Source organism: Xenopus laevis, chromosome 3L (genome assembly GCF_017654675.1).
Source record: "Xenopus laevis strain J_2021 chromosome 3L, Xenopus_laevis_v10.1, whole genome shotgun sequence".
Lineage (NCBI taxonomy): Eukaryota > Metazoa > Chordata > Amphibia > Anura > Pipidae > Xenopus > Xenopus laevis.
This window is the reverse complement of record NC_054375.1, coordinates 85,364,094-85,387,183: the sequence shown is the minus strand read 5'-3', so window position 1 is coordinate 85,387,183 and position 23,090 is coordinate 85,364,094. Positions and strand designations below refer to the sequence as shown.

Below are 23,090 nucleotides of genomic sequence, written 5' to 3'. Positions count from 1 at the left end.
ATATATATTCTATGTAGATTTAGTGCTCTGTAGAAATGGGCAGGAATAGCATTTGTTAATAAATGTGATATTGAAAATGTGATTGCACAATCTCTTTTATTAGTGCATCCACATAACCAGGAATATGTATGAACATTGTATATGCAAATATATTCACATAAATATGTCCTTGGGCAACAGATGGCAACCAGGATTAAGTAATGAAACAGTCTCTCTATTAAAATACTTGTATATTTAATAGAGAGGCACAATCTATAGTAAGTTGTAATATTATGGTTTTATGTCCACTTTAAAGATATAGAACTTACTGGTAAACAGTTTGCATTTAGCAATAGTAAATGGATGCTGATTCATGCATTGCTTATAATACACAATTTGTAATGCATGGGAGCTGTTGTTATGCATTAATATCCTTAATTTACCATGACCTTAATTATTGCTGTAAAAAAAATGTCTGGGTCTATGAAAAGGGAATAAAAAACAGCTACAAATTAAGCAGACCGAACTCTAAGCATTTTAATAGTCTTACAGATTGATAAAATAAAAGTATATTTAGTATATGCATTATTCCTCTAAATACAATTAAGCAAATAACATTTTTGATGGTAGAGTACCTTTAGCCTTATAAAACACAATGTGTCACCTACAGTGGTGTAACAAAACGGTTGCCATGCTCCAGGTCCAATTGTGTCTGAACTTAATGAAATTAATCAGCATTTTCAGTTGTCCTGGACCTCATGTATAGTACATGGAATTAATTTGATTCTAATGTGTCTATTGCCGCTGAAGTTAAATTAAATAAGTGAGATGATGTTGTGATCCCTAGAAATACTTGCAGTATGAGGAATTATTACATTTTTGTATACATTCCAGTTGTGATGGGTGTTCGTGGCTCTCTCTCCAAACTACAGCTTTTACATGAACACACCATTGAGCTAGACACAATATATTTATTCAAGAAGCTCATTGAATAAAATATTGTCTGTGACCCCTTTTATGCTTTACCTTGTTTTTTCATGTTTCCTTGCTTTCTCTATCTGGTGGATTTTCAGCCAAAAGGTTCAAAATACAGGGCAAGTATCTCCTTCTCCCTTACGTTCCTTCTATTTTCTACAAACTGTATCCTGGATTTCCATTCCTTGTGTACTTTTATAAACCCCTCTATGTCTGTGACATGAGCTATAAATGAAATAACATTTTTATTATAGACAGAAGTAATACATTGTATAGTTGCATTTTTTTATGTTTTTAATAAAAATGATTTTACCTGTTTATTATTATTATTTCATTAGACATTTTAACAATCCAAATTTGTATCAAATTATTACATTAAAGTATTTTCACCCAAGAAAAATGGACACACAAAAGTCCATTTAGCTGTCAGTCATAAGCCATGCTGCATTTAAGATATATATATATATATATATATATATATATATATATATATATATATATATATATATATATATATATATATATATATATATATATATATATATATATATATATATATATATATATATATATATATAAAAAAATGTTTTACCTATAAGGAATTTGTATAAAGAATTTCAATTTATACAGTAAGTAAAAATATTAAAACGAGAATACCACTTGTATAGTGCTATACATGTACAGTGCATTTAATGGGCTTGTCATTACATGGTGATTCAACATGAGAGAGATTTCAGATAGAGGGCTCCACCTATAGAGCCCCATACCTTAAGGCTGTTTAAAACAAAACTGGATTGTTCCACTGGACTATAATCCTGAATGGCAGAGACAAAACAACTCAACCATAGATTAAGATATTTTAAAAGTATACAATAGAAAATGGCACTGCCATATTTTGAAGCTCTTTGGACTTTTGAAAATGGAACGGGCATATCTTGGAACTCTCTGGATAACCTGTTTCCAATAATACTTATCATAATTGTTATGTTTACCTTTAAAATGTAATAGTATCCAATCCATTTTCTGGAAACCTATTATCCAGAAAGTCCTGAATTACACAAAGGCTATCTCCTATAGAGTCCATTTTAAGCAAATAGTTCATATTTTAAAAATGATTTGCTTATTCTCTGTAATAATAAAATAATACTTGATGGCAATTTAGCTGCATACATCCATATTAGTGGCAAATCTATCCTATTGGGTTTATTTTAATGTTTGTGTTTTTTTATCCACAAAACCCCAGGTTCCAAGCATTTAAAATGATAGATCCTATACCTGTATTGCTATTTTTTCTGAAAATATGCTTGTAAAAATAGCTAAATATGTGAACATTTAAAATAAAAATGTTATCAGTGATTGATGAATTTATTCTGCAGGCGCAAATTCGCTGCAAATTTCAACGCTTGGCGCTGGCAAAGTTTTTTTGATGCCAGAAACAATTCCGGCACCGTCAACAATTTAGACGTCGAATTGTCATCTGAGTCAATTTTGACGCCTGCGAATTGATGCTGACGTCAAAATTTGCGTTTCATAAATTTTTCGCCCGTTTTGCGAATTTACGGGACAAATTCGCCCATCACTAGTTGTTATGAATGACTTCAATAATTGTATCAAAAACATTTCCTGAATAAAAATACCATAACTTCTAATTATACTTAAAATCCAGAAACTATTTTTTTTTTCTGAATGGGCATAAAATGGGCATTAACCAAATGTCCACCAAATCTTTTTTTATTTTATGACAAATCATTCACTTTGTCAAACAAATTGATTGCTAGTTAAGTCCATTTGGGCACATTATATTATATTATCGTACACCACTAGTGATCAGCAATTTTTTTTGCCAGCCATGGATTCGCAGCAAAATCCCACATTATGTCATTTGCAAATTTTTTCATGAAACTGCAGCAAAAATTTGATGCAACAAAAAAGTTGCCAAGACAAAACTGTCACAGAGAAAAAAAATCACCATAAGAAAAAATACCCATTGATTTTAATGCATTTGGACAAAAATGTTGCCATAAGAAAAAAACCTAATGACTTTAATTTATTTGGACAATAAAGCCGCAGAGACTAAAAAAGTCGCCACTTTTAAACCAGTGCTTTGATCTTTAAAATAAGGGGGTAATGTAATAAAAGGTGCTAATTTTGCCAAGGAGCAGTAACCCATAGCATTCAATCTGCAAGTAGAATTTACTGGCCACCAGTTTAAAAGCAAAGATCTTATTGATTGCTATGGGTTACTGCTCCTGGGCAAACTTAGTGCCTTTTATTACATATGGGGTATAGTATAGGAAGGCAAATGCTGGCGACACACCAGCCAAAATACAGAATACACTTAGGGAAACTGGTTCAGTCACTTGGTGGTCATGCAGCCTTTTTTTCTTTGCACTATGGGCAGAGCACATTTAGCTTAGAAGGCTGATTAAATATAGACCAATTGTTAATCACTCCAGCCTTTATTGATTCAATTTTTGGCTAACTATATTAGAAACATTTTCTTTTTTTTGCAAATGCTGTCTATTTACTCAGTTTTGTTTTCACTAAACTGTTCCTTTTAGGATGGGCTTATATTTTTCACCAGTGCTCAATATGTTTGTATACAACATGTTTGTTGTATATTTTTACCATTATCTGTTTACATTTTCAGATTCTGAAACGTTGAAGCCTGAGCACTTTGAAGAAACTGGATACACTTTCTTAGCACCAAGGTTGATCAGTTTCCCACTACTTTCTATTCTATATTGTCCTCTTTAGCGGCTTTTATTAAAAACCACCTAGATACCTTATTACATAATACAACTGCTTAGCTTATGTGGTTTGTCCATATGGCAAGTGAGAAGAAAAGACAAATGGAATAAGGGCATCAGATTTGGGTGTGAATCTGAAACATACAGTAGCTATGTATAAGAACAATGCATATATAAGCATATTTGTTTATAATTGGTATTTGTATAAAGTAGGGGTTTTATGGCACAGTTATTGTAACCAGTAGGCAGAGACTAATATTAAGATATAGGTTTGATGGAGAGAATATTAGAACTCCTAACTTGCTTAACCCAAACAGCTGTCAGAGGGACTTTTGTTTGTCCCGTTCCACTTGCCTTTAATTATCGCCAATTTCATTCACCTTAGGACAGTAGGTGCCAGTTTTGCTATAACTTTAGATTTATTTAACATTTGCTTAGATTTCTATCTTGTGGTTTTTTTTTTTTGCCATTTGGAAAACAAAAGTTTTGTTTAATGTACAGTGGGCATGATCATGGCTAAATAATACATTTAATTTACAATACACGTAATTAATAATAAAATATTACATGCATTACAAAACATTCCACATACGGCAGCAGGCATATTATAATCTAGTGGCTGTGCCATTAAAGACATCAGCTATGTTATATAAAACAACTATTGTGCTTTTTGTGTGGAAATGTCATACATTTTAATAAATGCAGCTCCCACACTATGGAATACCCAAAGCTTCCTCTACAGTTTCAACTCCAAATCGTTGTGCCTGCATTGTGTGATTTACTCAATTTATAACTTCCAACTTGTCACAAAAGGCCAAACAGATATTAATACTGCTTAATTTAATAACTGGTATCTTTGTTCAGGGTCCTGTGAAAGCTTTTACTTCATGTTCCTTTCAATTTCATTTATTCTGTTCTTCTATTTCTATTAGGGAATACTGTTCTGACCTAAAAATGTCCACCAATAACACAGAGTTCCTCTTAAATTTTAATTCATTCATAGATCGGAAAACACCAAATAGTCCATCATGTAAGTACAAATATGAAAATGTTGTAATAATACAAATGCAATTACAATACATGCATTTTAGAACAACACTTTAGTTAGACTGTTGTTGTTACTGTTAATTTCCTTTCCAGTTTTTTGCTGAAAGATATAGAGAGCTTATGCAATATCTAAGTACAAAATAAGTACATGTCCTCAAAACCAATAAACATGCTTGCACCTATTTTTACTAAAACCTTGGACAAAATTGGCAGTTGGTTCTACTGTGCTTAATGTTGCAGTGTGCTGACACAAATAAACCCAATGTATAAAGTCCTGCCTTGACTAGGAGGTATGTACAGGATTTCCCTTTTGAGATACTTAAATTACACACTACTGAAGTGCAAGGGGAAGGAGCAAACTGCTCCTAAAATTTTAACCTACACATATTTATGTAACTCTTGTATTTGGCATAGTGCTGGCAAAGCAGAAAATAAAAGTTGGACGGTGGTTACAAAACAGTGGATTTCACAGTTTTTTTTAAAGGACAAGGAAAGGCAAACAAATAAAATCCCCTTTGTACTTTAAGAAACCTATCTCCAATATACTTTAATTAAAAAATGTTTTTATAAGAAACCTGACTGTATGCAGTGAAATTCTCCCTTCATTTACTGCTGTGGATAGGAATTGTCAGATGGTCCCTAACTGCTGAGCAGGGAAACAATCATACTTATGAACAGCAGGGGGAGCCTCCGCCTTACTTACCAGCCATGCAGAACTCAAGCAGCTTTGTTTATGACGATCCCTAAGCAGCCCAGACCACACTGAGCATGTGCAGAGTCAGGCAAAGATGTTTAACAAAGTTACAAGATGACAGCCCCCTGTGGCCAACTTTGAAAGCATAAATCATTTGTTTGATTAGGCTTGTGGTGCAGTAAGTTCATACTTATGTTTAGTATACAAAATACAGCATTTCTAGCCTTATTCTATTTTAGACTTTCCTTGTTCTTTAACTTCTTGGCTATTAAACCATCCCCTTGTCAGTTCCCTTTGCAATACTAGAGAAGGTACAATGCTAGAGAAGGGTTTTGGTATGATAGGAAGCAGGATGTAGCCAGAGTCTATGCGATTAAAAACATTAAATTGAGCATGAAAGAACATAATAGAAGCTACTGAACTTATTCATATACAGGTATGGGATCAGTTATCCAGAAATCCATCCTCCATGAAGCTCTGAATTAAGGGAAGACCATTAGAGATGTCGCGAACTGTTCGCCGGCGAACTTGTTCGCGCGAACATCGGGTGTTCGCGCTCGCCGGAAGTTCGCGAACGTCGCGCGACGTTCGCCATTTTGGGTTCGCCATTGTTGGCGCTTTTTTTTGCCCTCTCACCCCAGACCAGCAGGTACATGGCAGCCAATCAGGAAGCTCTCCCCTGGACCACTCCCCTTCCCTATAAAAACCGAAGCCCTGCAGCGTTTTTTCACTCTGCCTGTGTGTGCTGAAGAGATAGTGTAGTGAGAGAGCTGCTGCCTGTTAGTGATTTCAGGGACAGTTGAAAGTTTGCTGGCTAGTAATCGTTTTGATACTGCTCTGTTATTGGAGGGACAGAAGTCTGCAGGGGTTTGAGGGACATTTTAGCTTAGGTAGCTTTGCTGGCTAGTAATCTACCTTCTACTGCAGTGCTCTGTATGTAGCTGCAGTGGGCAGCTGTCCTGCTTCTGATCTCATCTGCTGACTGCTGCAATAACAGTAGTCCTTGTAAGGACTGCTTTTATTTATTTTTTTGTTGTTTTACTACTACTACTACTACTACTACTATAAGAGCCCAGTGCTATTAGTCTAGCAGTGTTGGGGAGTGGGACTGGTGTGCTAATCTGCTGCTCCTAGTAGTTCAGCAGCACCAACTTTAATATTTTTTTTTTAATATTCATTTTTTTTTTATTTTACTTTTTTTTATTTTACTACCGCTGTAGTAGTGTATAAGTTGACCTTTTAGGCATTATTTGCCCTGTAGGCATTATTTGCACACTGTTTTCTTCAACCCGCCATCGAGCTGTGTGACCTTGTTCACATTCTGTCTAAATATCCATAATATTACCGTCTCCAGAAAAAACACCGGAGTCACTTTTTTCAAGCAGCCATAATATATTTTACGTAATCCGTATCCACCGCTGTAGTAGTGTATACGTTGGCCTTGTAGGCATTATTTGCACACTGTTTTCTTCAACCCGCCATTGAGCTGTGTGACCTTGTTCCCATTCTGTCTAAATATCCATAATATTACCGTCTCCAGAAAAAACACCGGAGTCACTTTTTTCAAGCAGCATTCATATATTTTACGTAATCCGTATCCACCGCTGTAGTAGTGTATACGTTGGCCTTGTAGGCATTATTTGCACACTGTTTTCTTCAACCCGCCATCGAGCTGTGTGACCTTGTTCCCATTCTGTCTAAATATCCATAATATTACCGTCTCCAGAAAAAACACCGGAGTCACTTTTTTCAAGCAGCATTCATATATTTTACGTAATCCGTATCCACCGCTGTAGTAGTGTATACGTTGGCCTTGTAGGCATTATTTGCACACTGTTTTCTTCAACCCGCCATCGAGCTGTGTGACCTTGTTCCCATTCTGTCTAAATATCCATAATATTACCGTCTCCAGAAAAAACACCGGAGTCACTTTTTTCAAGCAGCATTCATATATTTTACGTAATCCGTATCCACCGCTGTAGTAGTGTATACGTTGGCCTTGTAGGCATTATTTGCACACTGTTTTCTTCAACCCGCCATCGAGCTGTGTGACCTTGTTCCCATTCTGTCTAAATATCCATAATATTACCGTCTCCAGAAAAAACACCGGAGTCACTTTTTTCAAGCAGCATTCATATATTTTACGTAATCCGTATCCACCGCTGTAGTAGTGTATACGTTGGCCTTGTAGGCATTATTTGCACACTGTTTTCTTCAACCCGCCATCGAGCTGTGTGACCTTGTTCCCATTCTGTCTAAATATCCATAATATTACCGTCTCCAGAAAAAACACCGGAGTCACTTTTTTCAAGCAGCCATAATATATTTTACGTAATCCGTATCCACCGCTGTAGTAGTGTATACGTTGGCCTTGTAGGCATTATTTGCACACTGTTTTCTTCAACCCGCCATCGAGCTGTGTGACCTTGTTCCCATTCTGTCTAAATATCCATAATATTACCGTCTCCAGAAAAAACACCGGAGTCACTTTTTTCAAGCAGCCATAATATATTTTACGTAATCCGTATCCACCGCTGTAGTAGTGTATACGTTGACCTTGTAGGCATTATTTGCACACTGTTTTCTTCAACCCGCCATCGAGCTGTGTGACCTTGTTCACATTTTGTCTAAATATTGATAATATTATCGTCTCTAGAAAAACCACTTGAGTTACTTTTTTTCAAGCAGCATTCATATATTTTACGTAATCCGTATCCACCGCTGTAGTAGTGTATACGTTGACTTTGTAGGCATTATTTGCACACTGTTTTCTTCAACCCGCCATCGAGCTGTGTGACCTTGTTCACATTTTGTCTAAATATTGATAATATTATCGTCTCTAGAAAAACCACTTGAGTTACTTTTTTTCAAGCAGCATTCATATATTTTACGTAATCCGTATCCATCGCTGTAGTAGTGTATACGTTGACCTTGTAGGCATTATTTGCACACTGTTTTCTTCAACCCGCCATCGAGCTGTGTGACCTTGTTCACATTTTGTCTAAATATTGATAATATTATCGTCTCTAGAAAAACCACTTGAGTTACTTTTTTTCAAGCAGCATTCATATATTTTACGTAATCCGTATCCACCGCTGTAGTAGTGTATACATTGACTTTGTAGGCATTATTTGCACAGTGTTTTCTTCAACCCGCCATCTAGCTGTGTGTATTATCGTTTCCAGAAAAACCAACTGAGTTTTTGTTGTTGTTGTTGTTTTTTTAAAAATAATGCCAGGCAAAGGCAGGCCGCCACGCAGAGGCCGTGCTAGGGGCCGTGCTGCTATGCAATCCTGTGGCCCTAGCAAATTGCCCAGTTTTAAAAAGCCAATGACCCTGAACTCCCAAAATGCTGAAGAGGTAGTTGACTGGCTTACACAGCACACCCCATCCTCTACCGTTTCTAACTTTACCACAACATCCTCCTCATCCTCCACTGCTATGGCCACCCCACGTAACACTTCCTCCACCACCGGTGCCCCTTCTGCACTGGGGTCAGAGGAGTTATTTTCCAATGAGTTTCTTGAACTGAGTAATGCGCAACCATTATTGCCAGAAGAAGATGAAGGAGATGAGGACCTTACACCAGATTTAATTCTGGCAGAGAACACGATAGAGATGGACATAATGAGTGATGAGGAGGAGGTCCCCGCTGCTGCTTCCTTCTGTGATGTGTCAGAAGAAATTGATGCATCTGAGGAGAATGATGATGAGGAGATTGATGTTTTGTGGGTGCCTAGTAGAAGAGAGCAAGAGGAGGGTAGTTCAGATGGAGAGACGGAGAGTCAGAGAGGCAGTAGGAGAATAAGACTTAGAAGAAGCAGGGAGGACAGCCCGCAGGGATCAGTAGGGCAACAACATGTATCGGCACCTGTGTTCAGCCGGCCAACGCACCCGCCATTGCCGCCAATACCGCCAACTTCTACTGTTACCGCCAGATCGCACACTTCCAAAAAGTCAGCAGTGTGGGATTTTTTTAATGTGTGTGCCTCTGACAAAAGCATTGTAATTTGCAATGAGTGCAGTCAGAAACTGAGCCTTGGTAAGCCCAACAGCCACATAGGTACAACTTCTATGCGAAGGCACATGAGCGGCAAGCACAAAGCACTTTGGGAGCAACACCTCAAAGGCAACAGGCAAACTAAAAGCCACACTCCTTCTGGTCCAGCATCTTACTGCTCTACCTCTGCTCTCCTTGACCCGTCTGAACCACCCTCCACTCCGCCTTCCACCTTGACCACCTGTTCCCATTCCCAGTCATCTGCCACCAGCCAAGTTTCTGTGAAGGCCATGTTTGAGCGTAAGAAGCCAATGTCTGACTGTCACCCCCTTGCCCGGCGTCTGACAGCTGGCTTGTCTGCACTCTTAGCCCGCCAGCTTTTACCATACCAGCTGGTGGACTCTGAGGCCTTCCGCAAATTTGTAGCAATTGGGACACCGCAGTGGAAGGTACCCAGCCGCAATTTTTTTTCTAAAAAGGGAATACCACACCTGTACCAACATGTGCAGAGCCAAGTTACCGCATCTCTGTCACTTAGTGTTGGGCCAAAGGTCCATATGACTACTGACGCATGGTCCTCCAAGCATGGTCAGGGCAGGTATGTCACCTACACTGCCCACTGGGTGAACTTGGTAATGGCTGGGAAGCAGGGAATGGGTAGCTCAACAACAACAGTGGAGTTGGTGTCACCGCCACGGATTGCACGCGGTTCTGCCACCACCTCTACTCCTCCATCGCTCTCTACCTCGTCTTCTTCTTCTTCTTACTCTGCTGCTGGGTCCTCCTTCTCCTCCTCCACACCTGTGCACCCCCAGCTCCCCCTAGGCTATTCGACGTGCCAGGTACGCCGTTGTCACGCTGTCTTGGGGATGACGTGCCTGGAAAGCAAAAACCATACCGGATCTGTACTCCTGTCATCTCTGCAGTCACAGGCCGATCGGTGGCTGACCCCACACCAACTGCAGATCGGAAAAGTGGTGTGTGACAATGGAAGCAATCTGTTGGCAGCGTTGAGACTAGGCAATTTAACACATGTGCCCTGCATGGCACATGTGTTAAATTTAATAGTCCAACGTTTTGTCTCCAAGTACCCAGGATTCCAGGACGTTCTCACCCAGTCCAGAAAGGTGTCGGCCCATTTCAGACGTTCCTACACAGCCATGGCACGCCTTGCTGACATTCAGCAGCGCTACAACATGCCAGTCAGGCGTTTGATTTCTGACAGCCAGACTCGCTGGAATTCAACGCTCCTTATGTTGGAACGTCTGCTGCAACAACAAAGGGCCGTCAACGAGTACCTTTTTGAACTGGGTGGTAGGACTGGATCTGCACAGCTGGGGATTTTTTTCCCCCGTTACTGGGTGCTTATGCGCGATGCCTGCAGGCTCATGCGACCTTTTGAAGAGGTGACAAATATGGTCAGTCGCACCGAAGGCACCATCAGCGACCTAATACCCTTCGCTTTCTTCCTGGAGCGTGCCGTGCGACGAGTGACAGATGAGGCTGTAGACCAGCGTGACGAGGAGCTGGAAGCGCACGATTTCTGGTCGGAATCACCAGAACGAACCCAGGCACCTGCTGCAACGCAGGGAGAGGTGCCAGAAGTGGAGTCAGAGGAGGAAGGTGGCTTTGTGGAGGAGGAGGAGGAGGACCAACAGGAGCAGGCTTCCCAGGGGGCTAGTGGTGACCTTTTGGGGACCCCTGGTCTTGTACGTGGCTGGGGGGAGGAGACCGTGGATGATGCAGTCCTTGATAATGAGGAAGCGGAGATGGATAGCTCTGCATCCAACCTTGTGAGAATGGGGTCTTTCATGCTGTCATGCCTGTTGAAGGACCCCCGTATCAAGAGGCTTAAGGAGAAGGACCTGTACTGGGTCGCAACGCTACTAGACCCTCGGTACAAGCATAAAGTGTCAGAAATGTTACCAACATACCACAAGTCCGAAAAGATGCGGCATTTACAAACCAGCCTGCAAAACATGTTGTACAATGCTTTTAAGGGTGATGTCACTTCAGGAACTCATCAACATTCCAGGGGCAGAGGTGCCAGTAATCCTGCCACGAGCACACCTGCAAGGACAAAGCCCTTTGGCCAGTCTGTAACGTCAGACATGCAAATGTTTTTCTGTCCAAGGCAGCGCCACAACCCTTCTGGATCCACCCTCAAAGAACGCCTCGACCGGCAGGTAGCGGACTACCTGGCATTAACTGCAGATATCGACACTCTGAGGAGCGATGAACCCCTGGACTACTGGGTGCGCAGGCTTGATCTGTGGCCAGAGCTGTCACAATTTGCCATGAACCTCTTGTCTTGCCCAGCCTCAAGTGTGCTCTCAGAAAGGACCTTCAGTGCAGCAGGAGGGATTGTAACTGAGAAGAGAACTCGCCTAGGTCACAAAAGTGTCGATTACCTGACCTTTATTAAAATGAATGAGGGGTGGATCTCGGAGGGTTACTGCACGCCGGAAGACTTGTTCTGACTTCTATGCAGCTGTCCTTCTCTTCAAGCCTCATGACTCCACACACAGCTGTCCTTTAGCGTCCTCCTCCTCCCTCCGCCACCGTTACAAACTAGGGTGCAAACCCTACTGGTTTAATTTTTTCTGGCCTCTGTGCTTCAGTGGCTGCGACCAAAAAAATGCCTATTTTCTGCATTTATATGACATAATTTTTCTGGCCTCTGTGCTTCAGTGGCTGCAACCAAAAAAATTTATATTTTCAGCATTTATATGGCATAATTTTTCTGTCAACTGTGCTTCAGTGGCTGCGACCAAAAAAATGCATATTTTCTGCATTTATATGGCATAATTTTTCTGGCCTCTGTGCTTCAGTGGCTGCAACCAAAAAAATTACTATTTTCAGCATTTATATGGCATAATTTTTCTGGCAACTGTGCTTCAGTGGCTGCGACCAAAAAAATGCATATTTTCTGCATTTATATGGCATAATTTTTCTGGCCTCTGTGCTTCAGTGGCTGCAACCAAAAAAATTTATATTTTCAGCATTTATATGGCATAATTTTTCTGTCAACTGTGCTTCAGTGGCTGCGACCAAAAAAATGCATATTTTCTGCATTTATATGGCATAATTTTTCTGGCCTCTGTGCTTCAGTGGCTGCAACCAAAAAAATTTATATTTTCAGCATTTATATGGCATAATTTTTCTGGCAACTGTGCTTCAGTGGCTGCGACCAAAAAAATGACTATTTTCAGCATTTATATGGCATATTTTTTCTGGCCTCTGTGCTTCAGTGGCTGTGGCCAAAAAAACTGGGCAAACAATGTCTACAAGGTCAACGTATGGCGAAAAATTACTATTTTCAGCATTTATATGGCATATTTTTTCTGGCAACTGTGCTTCAGTGGCTGCGTCCAAAAAAACTGGGCAAACAATGTCTACAAGGTCAACGTATGGCGAAAAATGACTATTTTCAGCATTTATATGGCATATTTTTTCTGGCAACTGTGCTTCAGTGGCTGCGTCCAAAAAAACTGGGCAAACAATGCCTACAAGGTCAACGTATGGCAGTTGTTTAAAGAGAACAGTAGATTACTAGCCAGCAAAGCTACCTAAGCTAAAATGTCCCTCAAATCCCTGCAGACTTCTGTCCCTCCAATACAGAGCAGTATCAAGCAGATTACTAGCCAGCAAACTTACTATCATCTGTCCCTGAAATCACTAACAGCTCTCCCCCTACACTATCTCTTCCAAGCACACACAGGCAGATTTTTCAGATACATTTTTGCCCTTGATCCCCCTCTGGCATGCCACTGTCCAGGTCGTTGCACCCTTTAAACAACTTTAAAATCATTTTTCTGGCCAGAAATGTCTTTTCTAGATGTTAAAGTTCGCCTTCCCATTGAAGTCTATGGGGTTCGCGAACCGTTCGCGAACCGCTCGCATTTTTGCGCAAGTTCGCGAATATGTTCGCGAACTTTTTTTCCGACGTTCGCTACATCCCTAAAGACCATCTCCCTTGGGGGCAGATTTACTAAAGGGTGAAGTGACTAACGTTAGCGAAAGTTCGCCAGCATGACGTCATTTCGTTACTTCGCCAAATTACTAATGGGTGCAGGCGTAACTTTGCTAGTGAAGGAGATAGACTCTAGCGGTAATTCGCTCCCTTATGCCTGGCAAAGATGATGGGACGTAACTACGCAAATTCACTTAGATGCAGATTTTACTGAACGTTTCTTCCTTCACCACCTCAGACCAGGCTAAGTGCAATAGAGTAGATAGGACTTCCTCAAAAAATAGTTGAAAAATTTTCTAAGTCCCAAAAAACGATGGCGACTTTTTATTTTTCAGGGTGATAGGCTGCAAAAGATCGTACATTTTTTCTGGGGTACCTGGCTTCCCCTTACATTTCCTAACATATGGCACATATACTATACACTGGGCTCATGTGTAGGGCATTATAACAATTTTATTTTATTTTATTAAGGTTTCCCGGGCTTGTGTAATGTATTGGCTGCAACATATACGTCCGTTGAACTTTAACTTCCCACCGTATGCAAATTAGGCAACGCTATCGCAAATTCCCTTCGCTTGTCACAGCAACGTTAGCGCAACTTCGCCAGCATTCGGCGACCTGGACGCAACTTCAACCTTGTACTTATTCGTAACTAAGATATAATTCATCCTTTTTGGTGGAAAAACCACCATTAGGGTTTTTTAAATTTTTTTGGTCGACAAAGTATGGAGATCCAAATTACAGAAAGATTCCCCCACGGCCCAAGCATTCTGGATACCAGGTCCCATTCCAGTACTTCGAATTAAAAATCTTTGATGTAGCTGTAAGCCTATAGTAAATTAAGTGGTGCAGTTGTATGCAATGCACAATATTTGGGTGCAAGTGGTTCTTGTAACTTAAACAGGGAACTTATTTAATAAAGAATAGCATCCACAAAGGAGTTCACTTAGAGAACAACAGGAACATGGAACAACAGTGGATATCAAAGTCTTGAAATCTGCTCCCTTCATTTTTACTAGTGCTGTTTTTCAAAAGAGGGCCTTTAAAATGTACCTAAAATTAGAAAACACCTTGAAAGGTTGACGTCCATTAGCCAGGTGTTAGAAATTAACATGTAAATATTAAAAGTATTCTTGGTAATGTCACTTTACCTGTGTAGCTTTGAAATGAGAACTTAGTTTAGAATTATAGAAACTTGGGATTGACTCCAAGTCATTTTACAAATGCTAAGTTAGTTTACGGTTTACTGGATGTGGTTACCTCAGTAAACAAAAGGAACGGTTAAATATTGCTATACTCTTTCCAGCTGTATATAGCTTTGCGTAATTCTATTAAGTTATGACTTATGTATTGCTAAAAGCAACTCACTTGGCAAATATTTAAGGCTCATGCAAGACTTTAAGTCAGATTTAAGTCACACATTTCAGAAGCACTTTTTTTTTCATGAGTCATGAAAATGTTGGTCACTTTAAGACATGTGTTCCATATTAATTTCAACAGGATAGAATAGTGATAACAAGCATGTGTTGCAACATCCCAATGAACGTAAGAGTTTTCTTGTTTAATATACAGGAAGAAGCAATGGCAGGGCAGTACCGTTTCTCAAGATTCTGAAAAAACTTATAAAGGAAATACATCAACTGTAGATGAGCTCTTAGACCTTTTAGGACTAGTAAAACACTTTGTTATTGCATTGTTACCTTCTCTTCCTGACAGTCTGAAAGCCAGGAAACAATGTGGATGTAGGGGGCACAGTGAGCTTTATCTACCTTATAAGTTATGATACTGACAGTAATATTGGGAAGTCACTTGTAATATTTATCATGTACTTTCTTTAAATGCTTAGCTTTTACAATAACAGTACAACATTTACGTGGATGATAAACCAATGTATTAGCATACTTATCAGTTTCAATATACAGTGCAAGACTGATGTAGCCATTTTAATCAAAGGCTGTGTGCTGCTGGCATGTATTACAAAAAGCAAATGGTGAAAAACAATAACAAATATTATTACAAATAATTATATATTTTTTGTGAATTTAGGAATGTAAGGGAAGTAGGAAAATAGGTGTTCTTTACAAACAAAAAAGGGAAAGTTGTGCTCACCACTAATTTTTAAAAACAGGCTGTGACCACAAAATACATATAGACAAATACAAGAGTCCTCTGCACTCAACCCATTATCAATATATTTAAGACAGAGACATTTTGTGCATACTGCTACTGAAAAATGCCTTACCCTTTAAACAAAACAGGGATTGTTTGTCCATATATTGCAATATATTTAAGCTGGCCAACTACGTCAAAGTCATCCCATATCTGGCCAGTCCTATGCTTAATTTTCATCTGATTCATTAAGAATTCAATTGCTTCATTATACATTTTATAAAGGGACTAAGTTTTGCCTGCAGCTTACTTGCTGCTTTCAAAGTAAACCTCCATACTTGGCTGCCCTTTTATTAGACACCAGTGGGAAAGCAGCTTTGAAAGCAGCTAGTAAGTTGCAGGTAAAACTTAGTCCCTTTGTAAAATGTATAATGAAGCAATTGAATTCTTAAGGAATCAAATGAAAATTGAGCGTAGGACTGGCCAGATATGGGATGACTTTGACGTAGTTGGCCAGCTTAAATATATTGCAATATATGGACAAACAATCCCTGTTTTGTTTAAAGGGTAAGGCATTTTTCAGTAGCAGTATGCACAAAATGTCTCTGTCTTAAATATATTGATAATGGGTTGAGTGCAGAGGACTCTTGTATTTGTCTTTACAAACAAATGCAATTTATCTTCATGCTAGTCTACTGCTTTCAAATCAATAACTTTCTGAAAAATGCTGTTTATTGTCTGTGTAGAACAATTTATACTTTGGTTCTGCTCTACGAAGCTTCCCTATTCTGATCACAGAGTAGGTGATACATCAAATTCTGCTACTGCAGCACTTTGACTATTGGTTAGATTTCAGTTCTATAAATCACTCTTGTTATTTTATGTACAAAACAACTTCCTGATTAAGAGTGTAATTAATAGTCCAAAGAACATAATCTTTCACAAATGTTATACACTTACTGTATATTTTGTCAAAACACATCACTCCCAAAATATTGCCTTTATTTTCATAGGTAATACAGATATGGTGAATAGGGTTTTGCTGGATGCAGGATTTACCTTTGAACTTGCTCAACTTCACTGGAAAGGACAATCACCGTAAGTATTTGAAACGCCTTGGTTTTGAATATGCTATGTTTAAATGTACCTGGCGGAGCCAAGGACAGTCATTTCTGTAAAATAAATGAATTTAGACTGGCTTTGTTGACTAAAATAACATAACCACATGATTCAGTAGGTCAAGCAACTTATTGAGAACATATGGATATTTTTTTGGAATGTTTCAAAGCATGTTTATTCCTTTTATACAGCCTGTGTATATTCATTTGGAGAGCCCTTGTTTAGACCATGGCTACAAAAAAAATGTCAAAAACCAAAGATTTGAAGGTTTAGTGCCATACAGTGATTTCAGTGGGCATTGGAAATATAAACATTTAACAGTATGTACATTATTTAGTTATTCTGCTTACGCTAGCAACTCTTTCATTCTGCTGGGAAAATATTACATAAATGTGATCATTTAATATGATTCCTTAACTTTTCTTATTTACAGCAACGGTATTCTTGCAAGATTTGTTGCCACTGATGGTGGGATAACAAGAGTGTACCCTAGTTTGTAAGTACCATGTCTGTAACTATTGTAACCTATTGTTATGCTTATATCCTTTTTATTTAAGCTCCCTAATTAATTTTTTTTCTAAGTTAAAAACTTGAGTAAAACCCAACATATATAACAACATATATTAAGTTATATAACAAAACCATACTTAATTCACTGGGTTTGTTTTATTTTATGTGTCATTTGGAATACACTTTGTGAATCCAGCCTGAGAATCACAATTGTTCACAAAATTTGCTTTGTCCTACATTTCTTGAACAAACCTATGGCTCATTGCAGTTGATTTACAAACAATAACTTTTAATTTCTGGTAAAGCTCAGCAAACTCTTTTGTGTATCGCCAAATTCAGTTTTATGGATTTTCAGAATACCGAGATAGTAATAAAATGATCAGGATTCTGGACATTACAATAATGCCCAGCTACCAGTTTCTGGCATTTCCACTGATACTACTCAGTGGCTACTCCCACCTTACAAAACCTACAAAAATGCTGAAATAGACACATCTTATGTGGATAAGAATCATAGGAAGCATGGACAATTCGGATAGAAGGACAAGCTTACCGCTTTCCATGGTGGGTCCGGGTGCGCATGCCCCAGACCTTGAGCAAAGGGGAATAACACATGACAACCTTGGATGGCGGGCAGGCACCACTCCGGAGCACCAAGTCAAACAGTCAATGGAATCCAGGAGCCAAAATTACGAATAATAGAAAAAAGTCTTTATTTTACATTATGTATAAAACTAAAAGCCTGACTCGTTTCGTGTCCATCCAGGACACTTAATCATAGGCTTCACATCTTATGTGGAATTTCTTAAGATTTCTAAATTGTAGAGGAAACCAATTTTTTTTCTAATGCACCTATACTGAGAACATTACGTTTCCGCTCAAAGCAAATGGTTTGCCTTAATATACTGTTTGCTGCTACAGTTTAATGTAAAGAAAATTACAAGTAAATTGAAATTAAAAATATTCCCTCTGAGAAAATCTGACATGCATTTTACTCTTACTCATCTTTACTCAAAAGTCCAAGGAGTAAACACAGATAATCAGTTGCTGAAAAATAAGAGTGTTGTTGTTCCTTCTATTATGTTTTATATGGGACTGTAGAAATAATTTTGAATTATATAATGGTGATGAAGAGGTGGAAGTGATAAATGGAGATTTTTTTTGGGTGTGTATCATTTCAAACAATAATAGTTTGTGATAGCTGACAGCTAAGCAAGACTATATATTTTCTAGTAATATGGATTTACCTCAAAAGGCCATGACCCAAGTAATTTAATTAATAATCAAAATAATTCATTGAAATTTCAAATTGTAATTTAATTGTCACCATTTTTTTTAGTGCTGGAGAAGACTGGCCTGAAGATCCAGAAACATACGAGGATAGCTTCTATAAACGTAGTTTGGATAATGATAACTATGTCTTTACAGCACCATATTTTAACAGTAAGTATGGTACCTAGTGTCAGGTTCAATTTTTCCATTGTTTAGTTGATTTGAAACACAAATGTGTAATGTTTTTTAGCAAATGTGTACATTGTGCCTTACTTAAGTATAAACAAGTGAATCTTGGAGCAAATCCTAATTTCTAAAGTTAATAATTATTATTATAAATTTTTCGGGATGGGCAAATTTTTTTCGCCTTGTTTCGCAGAAAAAAATTACACCCATAGACTTGTATAGCGTTGTGCGCCAAAAAAAAAAAAGACGCACGTCAAAAAAATGGTGCCACATGACAATTTTTTTGACGCCCATAGACTTTAATGGCCATCTGCAACATTTCGCTGGCGGCAAATTTTTTGCGAAACGAAAAGGGTCTAATTCGCCCATCCCTAATTATTATTCTAATTATTATTATTATTTAGTAGTAGTAGTAGTAGTAGTAGTAGTAGTAGTAGTAGTAGTAGTAGTAGTAGTAGTAGCACATTACATAATGATCTTCATAACAGTGATTAATATATTATATTATAGTGCTTGAATTTGATAAGCTCTGGTCCATGGTATATGACAATTTTGTTTGATTTTTTTTTTAATATAGAAACCAGAGGCTCCAGGGCTGATTCTGGTATTATGGTGAGCAAGGCTATTGAAATAACCATTGATGGTAAATTGCTTAAACCTGCTGGTAAGTAACAGTAGTTACAGAGTATATAGCTGACACATTCTTATATTATACATACATTGAATACCTTAGTACGCAAAAAGCTACATTTCTTCTTGAGTGATTAATTCTACACTATTAGCATTCCATGCTTTATCTTTTCTTCTTAATGTGATTCACAAAAGTGGAACGATTTTTTTTAAATCATGAAGCCATTGCCACCGAGGCTGTTTTGCATTTTTGAGGAGTCGCCACCATTCTCGTGACATCACTGACATCATATTGGCTGAATTATTTTTAGATGAAGGTGTCAATTCTTAGGTTGGTTGTACTGGGAATGTATATTGGCTTGCAGTCTAAATCTCAGTCCAGTGCCTACATTCTATCTCCAAAATACAATGCTGAAATCAATAGTGATAAATAAGGGGGCAAATGAAACTGCAGGTCAGTACTAAGTCTATACATTCATTTTAGTGTGGAAGCATGGAGTAGGAGGAGTGCTGTACCTAAATATATGCTATAAACCTTAATGCCAGTTGTTTCAATTATAGATGAAATATTGTGCATGCTGATTACAGGGCATGACAAAGTGTCTTGAATGGTACTGTAGATATTGTAGAAATGTGCTTGTTCGCACCAAAATTTAAATGAATAAATAAAATAAATGATGCTCTCACAGATCTTTCATAAAACCGCAAAATGACATAAATTCAATGATCAAATGTTTCAGCCATATAATGCAGCCATCCTCCGGGACAGGCATACAATAACTGGCTTGGTTTCACTGCTCATCTCTGTGAAAGTCCACATTATGTGATTCAAACAGTAAACATTGAATAAACTGTGTTTGTTCAGTTTGTTCAATGATTGCATACTCACCCATTCATTTGTACCTTTCCAAAACTCTGGGCAATTGTATTGACATATTGTCTTCGGAAAAAAATTAAAATAATTGTAGCGAGAATATGACAAAGAAGAGCTTAGAATGTAGCACTTAGAATGTAGCACTTAGAATGTAGCACATACAGTATTATCAGCCTACAAAGGACCTTCAGCTACAGACATGTTGATCACATTCTTGTTTAAGGGTAACTTTGAGCAGTCAATCCATTCTCAGTGTATGAGATCTGCACAAGTTATAGCACATCCCAGCCAATAAAATAACACCATGGCAAATTATTTACAGTTACAAAAAATATACGTTTTTATTACTTTTACTGGAATCAGTCAGTAGGTGACTTTAAATTTTTCTTGCTTGTTTGTGTTTCAGTTGTTGGAATAAAAATAGATGTTAACAGCTGGATGAAAAATTTTACAAGGGACACTACCAAAAACCCGGTGAGAAGCATATGTGTTTGTTATTTTACTCATACTTGGTACAATATAGTGCAAAAAAGTGTTCCAAATGCTAACAATACATTTTAGTAAGTATGGTGAAGGATCATTATAGAATACAGGCAAGTATTAATATTTCTCTAATATTTAATTTAGAGCAAATATTGTGTAATTTGCTTTATACTGTACATGCATGGCTTAAAGGGGTGGTTCACCTTTGACTTAACTTTTAGTATGATGTAGAGAGTGATATTCGGAGACAATTTGCAATTGGATTTTCATTTTTTATTATTTGTGTTTTATAAGTTATTCAGCATTTTTCTAGTCTGCAGTTTCAGCAGTGTGGTTGCTAAGGCCCAAATGACCCTAGCAACCATGAATTGACTGGAATATAAATAGAATAGGTCCTGAATGGAAAGATGAGTAATTAAAAGTAGCAATAACAATACATAGCCTTAAAGAGCATTTGTTTTTAGATGGGTTCAGTGACTCCCCATTTGAAAGCTGGAAAGAATCGTAAGAAGAAGACAAATGATTATAAAAATATCAAGAAATTGAATAATGAAGACCAGTTGAAAAGTTACATAGAACTGGCTATTTTATAACATAACCTAACCAAACGTTAACTTAAAGGTGAACCACCCCTTGAATATATTATTTCTAGAAAACATGTAAACAAACAATACAACAAGTAAACAAAACAATACAACAGCATGGCTGTACATCATTTATGCAGTACTTCTACATTTATAAGAAGCCATAAAAATCCTCATTCATATGGAATATATATATATATATATATATATATATATATATATATATATATATATATATATATATATATATATTATTTCTTATAAAAGAAACTGCTCATTTAGGGGTGCAAATATTATTGTGGTAACCTGCGTCAATCAAATATTTGGCTTTTAGTATACTATCTGTATTAGGCAAATTACTAATTCGTTGCTATTGGTTATTGCAATTTTGCACCTACTACATGGTTAAAAAATTAGCCCACCATTCCTATGCGTGTCCCTTGTCATTTAGTGTATCCATAAAGAATTCACCTAATGTCTGGGTAATCCTAAATGCATGCCTGTCATGTTAGTTCCCTCATGTTATTCTCCCTTGTGTATGATAATTATTCATTTCCATTCTTTAGTGTAAGGAGGAAATCTGTGACTGTAAAACGAACAGTAAGGTAAGATTTCACCATGTTGCCTGAAGTCTGCTAAAATCATTTAAACATTAAAGAAACTCAATAGGATTGTTTTGCCACCAAATGGATTTAAGCCACAATATGGAGTGAACATAATAAAAATGATCACATAGTAACAGTAAGTTAGGCTGAAAAAAGACACACGTCCATCAAGTTCAACCTTTCAACTATTTTAACCTGCCTAACTGCTAGTTTTATTAAAAATAAAGAAAATCTGTACTTGAAAATTTATGAAACAAGTAATCTATGTCCTAAATATGTAGGATTACATAAATGATGCAAAGCTATTTCTGTGAGTTGATTGGCCATAGATTATTTCCCACTCTTGCAACTTTGTTAACAACTAAATGTTAATGTTAAAACATGTTAATAATCATGTTCTACAAAAGGCAGAACCACGTTTCCTCTGTTTAAAGTTGCATGAACCGCATGAAGAAACCAGCCTGTACTTTTCAATGAGGTTGTAAGCACCCTGTCACAGGTGGAAGTTGTGTTAGTGTATAGTGACGATATACTTTCTCTCCATAATGTTTTAAGATTTTTATTATTCATTTGCTTCAATTTCATAGCAATTGGATTGTGTAATTCTGGATGATGGTGGGTTTCTATTGATGTCCAATCAAGAGGATCATATTACGCAGGTAATTATTACATAAATAATTATTCATCATTTTGAGAAACTGTGTAGCAATTGCAATGGAACAATTTGTTCAGTTACCACTCAGTAACCAATTAGTGTCACATGGGGGGGGCATATGGGTCATAACCATTTGCTTTTGTATCTGACCTGCATGCTAAGGTTCAATTGGAAGCTAACTGAACAGTTATGTCCCATATAGCTCCTCTTAAAGTCACTGACTTACTAAGAGTTAGTGAGATGGAAAGAAGGATGTTGGATTCTGGCATCTGGTCATTCCAGCCTTTATAGGTTACATTTTTGGATAACTAACTATATTAGAAATATTTTTTTTATTTTGCACAGGTTATCTACAGTATTTACCCAGTTTTTATTTTTACACTGAAGTGTTCCTTTAAGGTTGCTATTATATCCATGATTTTTCTGCTTTATGACTCTCTTCGTCCTCTGTTTCTGGTGCTATTCAATGTACTTCTAAATTATTTTCTAGATTGGCAGATTCTTTGGAGAGATTGACCCTAGCCTGATGAGGCAGCTTGTTAACATTTCTGTGTATGCCTTCAATAAATCTTACGACTACCAGTCTGTGTGTGATCAAGCGGATGAGCCAGTAAAAACAGCTGCTACTCGCTCTGTGTTTGTGGT

General features: G+C 37.7%; 1 protein-coding gene across 6 annotated transcripts in view; it reads left to right on the top strand.

Moving 5' to 3' along the window:
* cacna2d1.L (calcium channel, voltage-dependent, alpha 2/delta subunit 1 L homeolog) overlaps positions 1-23,090 on the top strand; it is a 303,885-nt gene that overhangs the window by 262,257 nt on the left and 18,538 nt on the right. For 3 of the 6 annotated variants that reach the window (XM_041586546.1, XM_041586549.1, XM_041586548.1), the window contains 11 exons: positions 1,053-1,073; positions 3,605-3,665; positions 4,637-4,734; positions 16,541-16,625; positions 17,080-17,142; positions 18,496-18,599; positions 19,192-19,278; positions 20,525-20,592; positions 21,752-21,790; positions 22,378-22,449; positions 22,936-23,088. In XM_041586546.1, coding sequence (XP_041442480.1) covers positions 1,053-1,073; positions 3,605-3,665; positions 4,637-4,734; positions 16,541-16,625; positions 17,080-17,142; positions 18,496-18,599; positions 19,192-19,278; positions 20,525-20,592; positions 21,752-21,790; positions 22,378-22,449; positions 22,936-23,088 — 851 coding nt within the window. The remainder of the gene's footprint in view (positions 1-1,052; positions 1,074-3,604; positions 3,666-4,636; positions 4,735-16,540; positions 16,626-17,079; positions 17,143-18,495; positions 18,600-19,191; positions 19,279-20,524; positions 20,593-21,751; positions 21,791-22,377; positions 22,450-22,935; positions 23,089-23,090) is intronic. The other 3 variants (XM_041586547.1, XM_018252695.2, XM_041586550.1) reach the window with 2 other exon arrangements.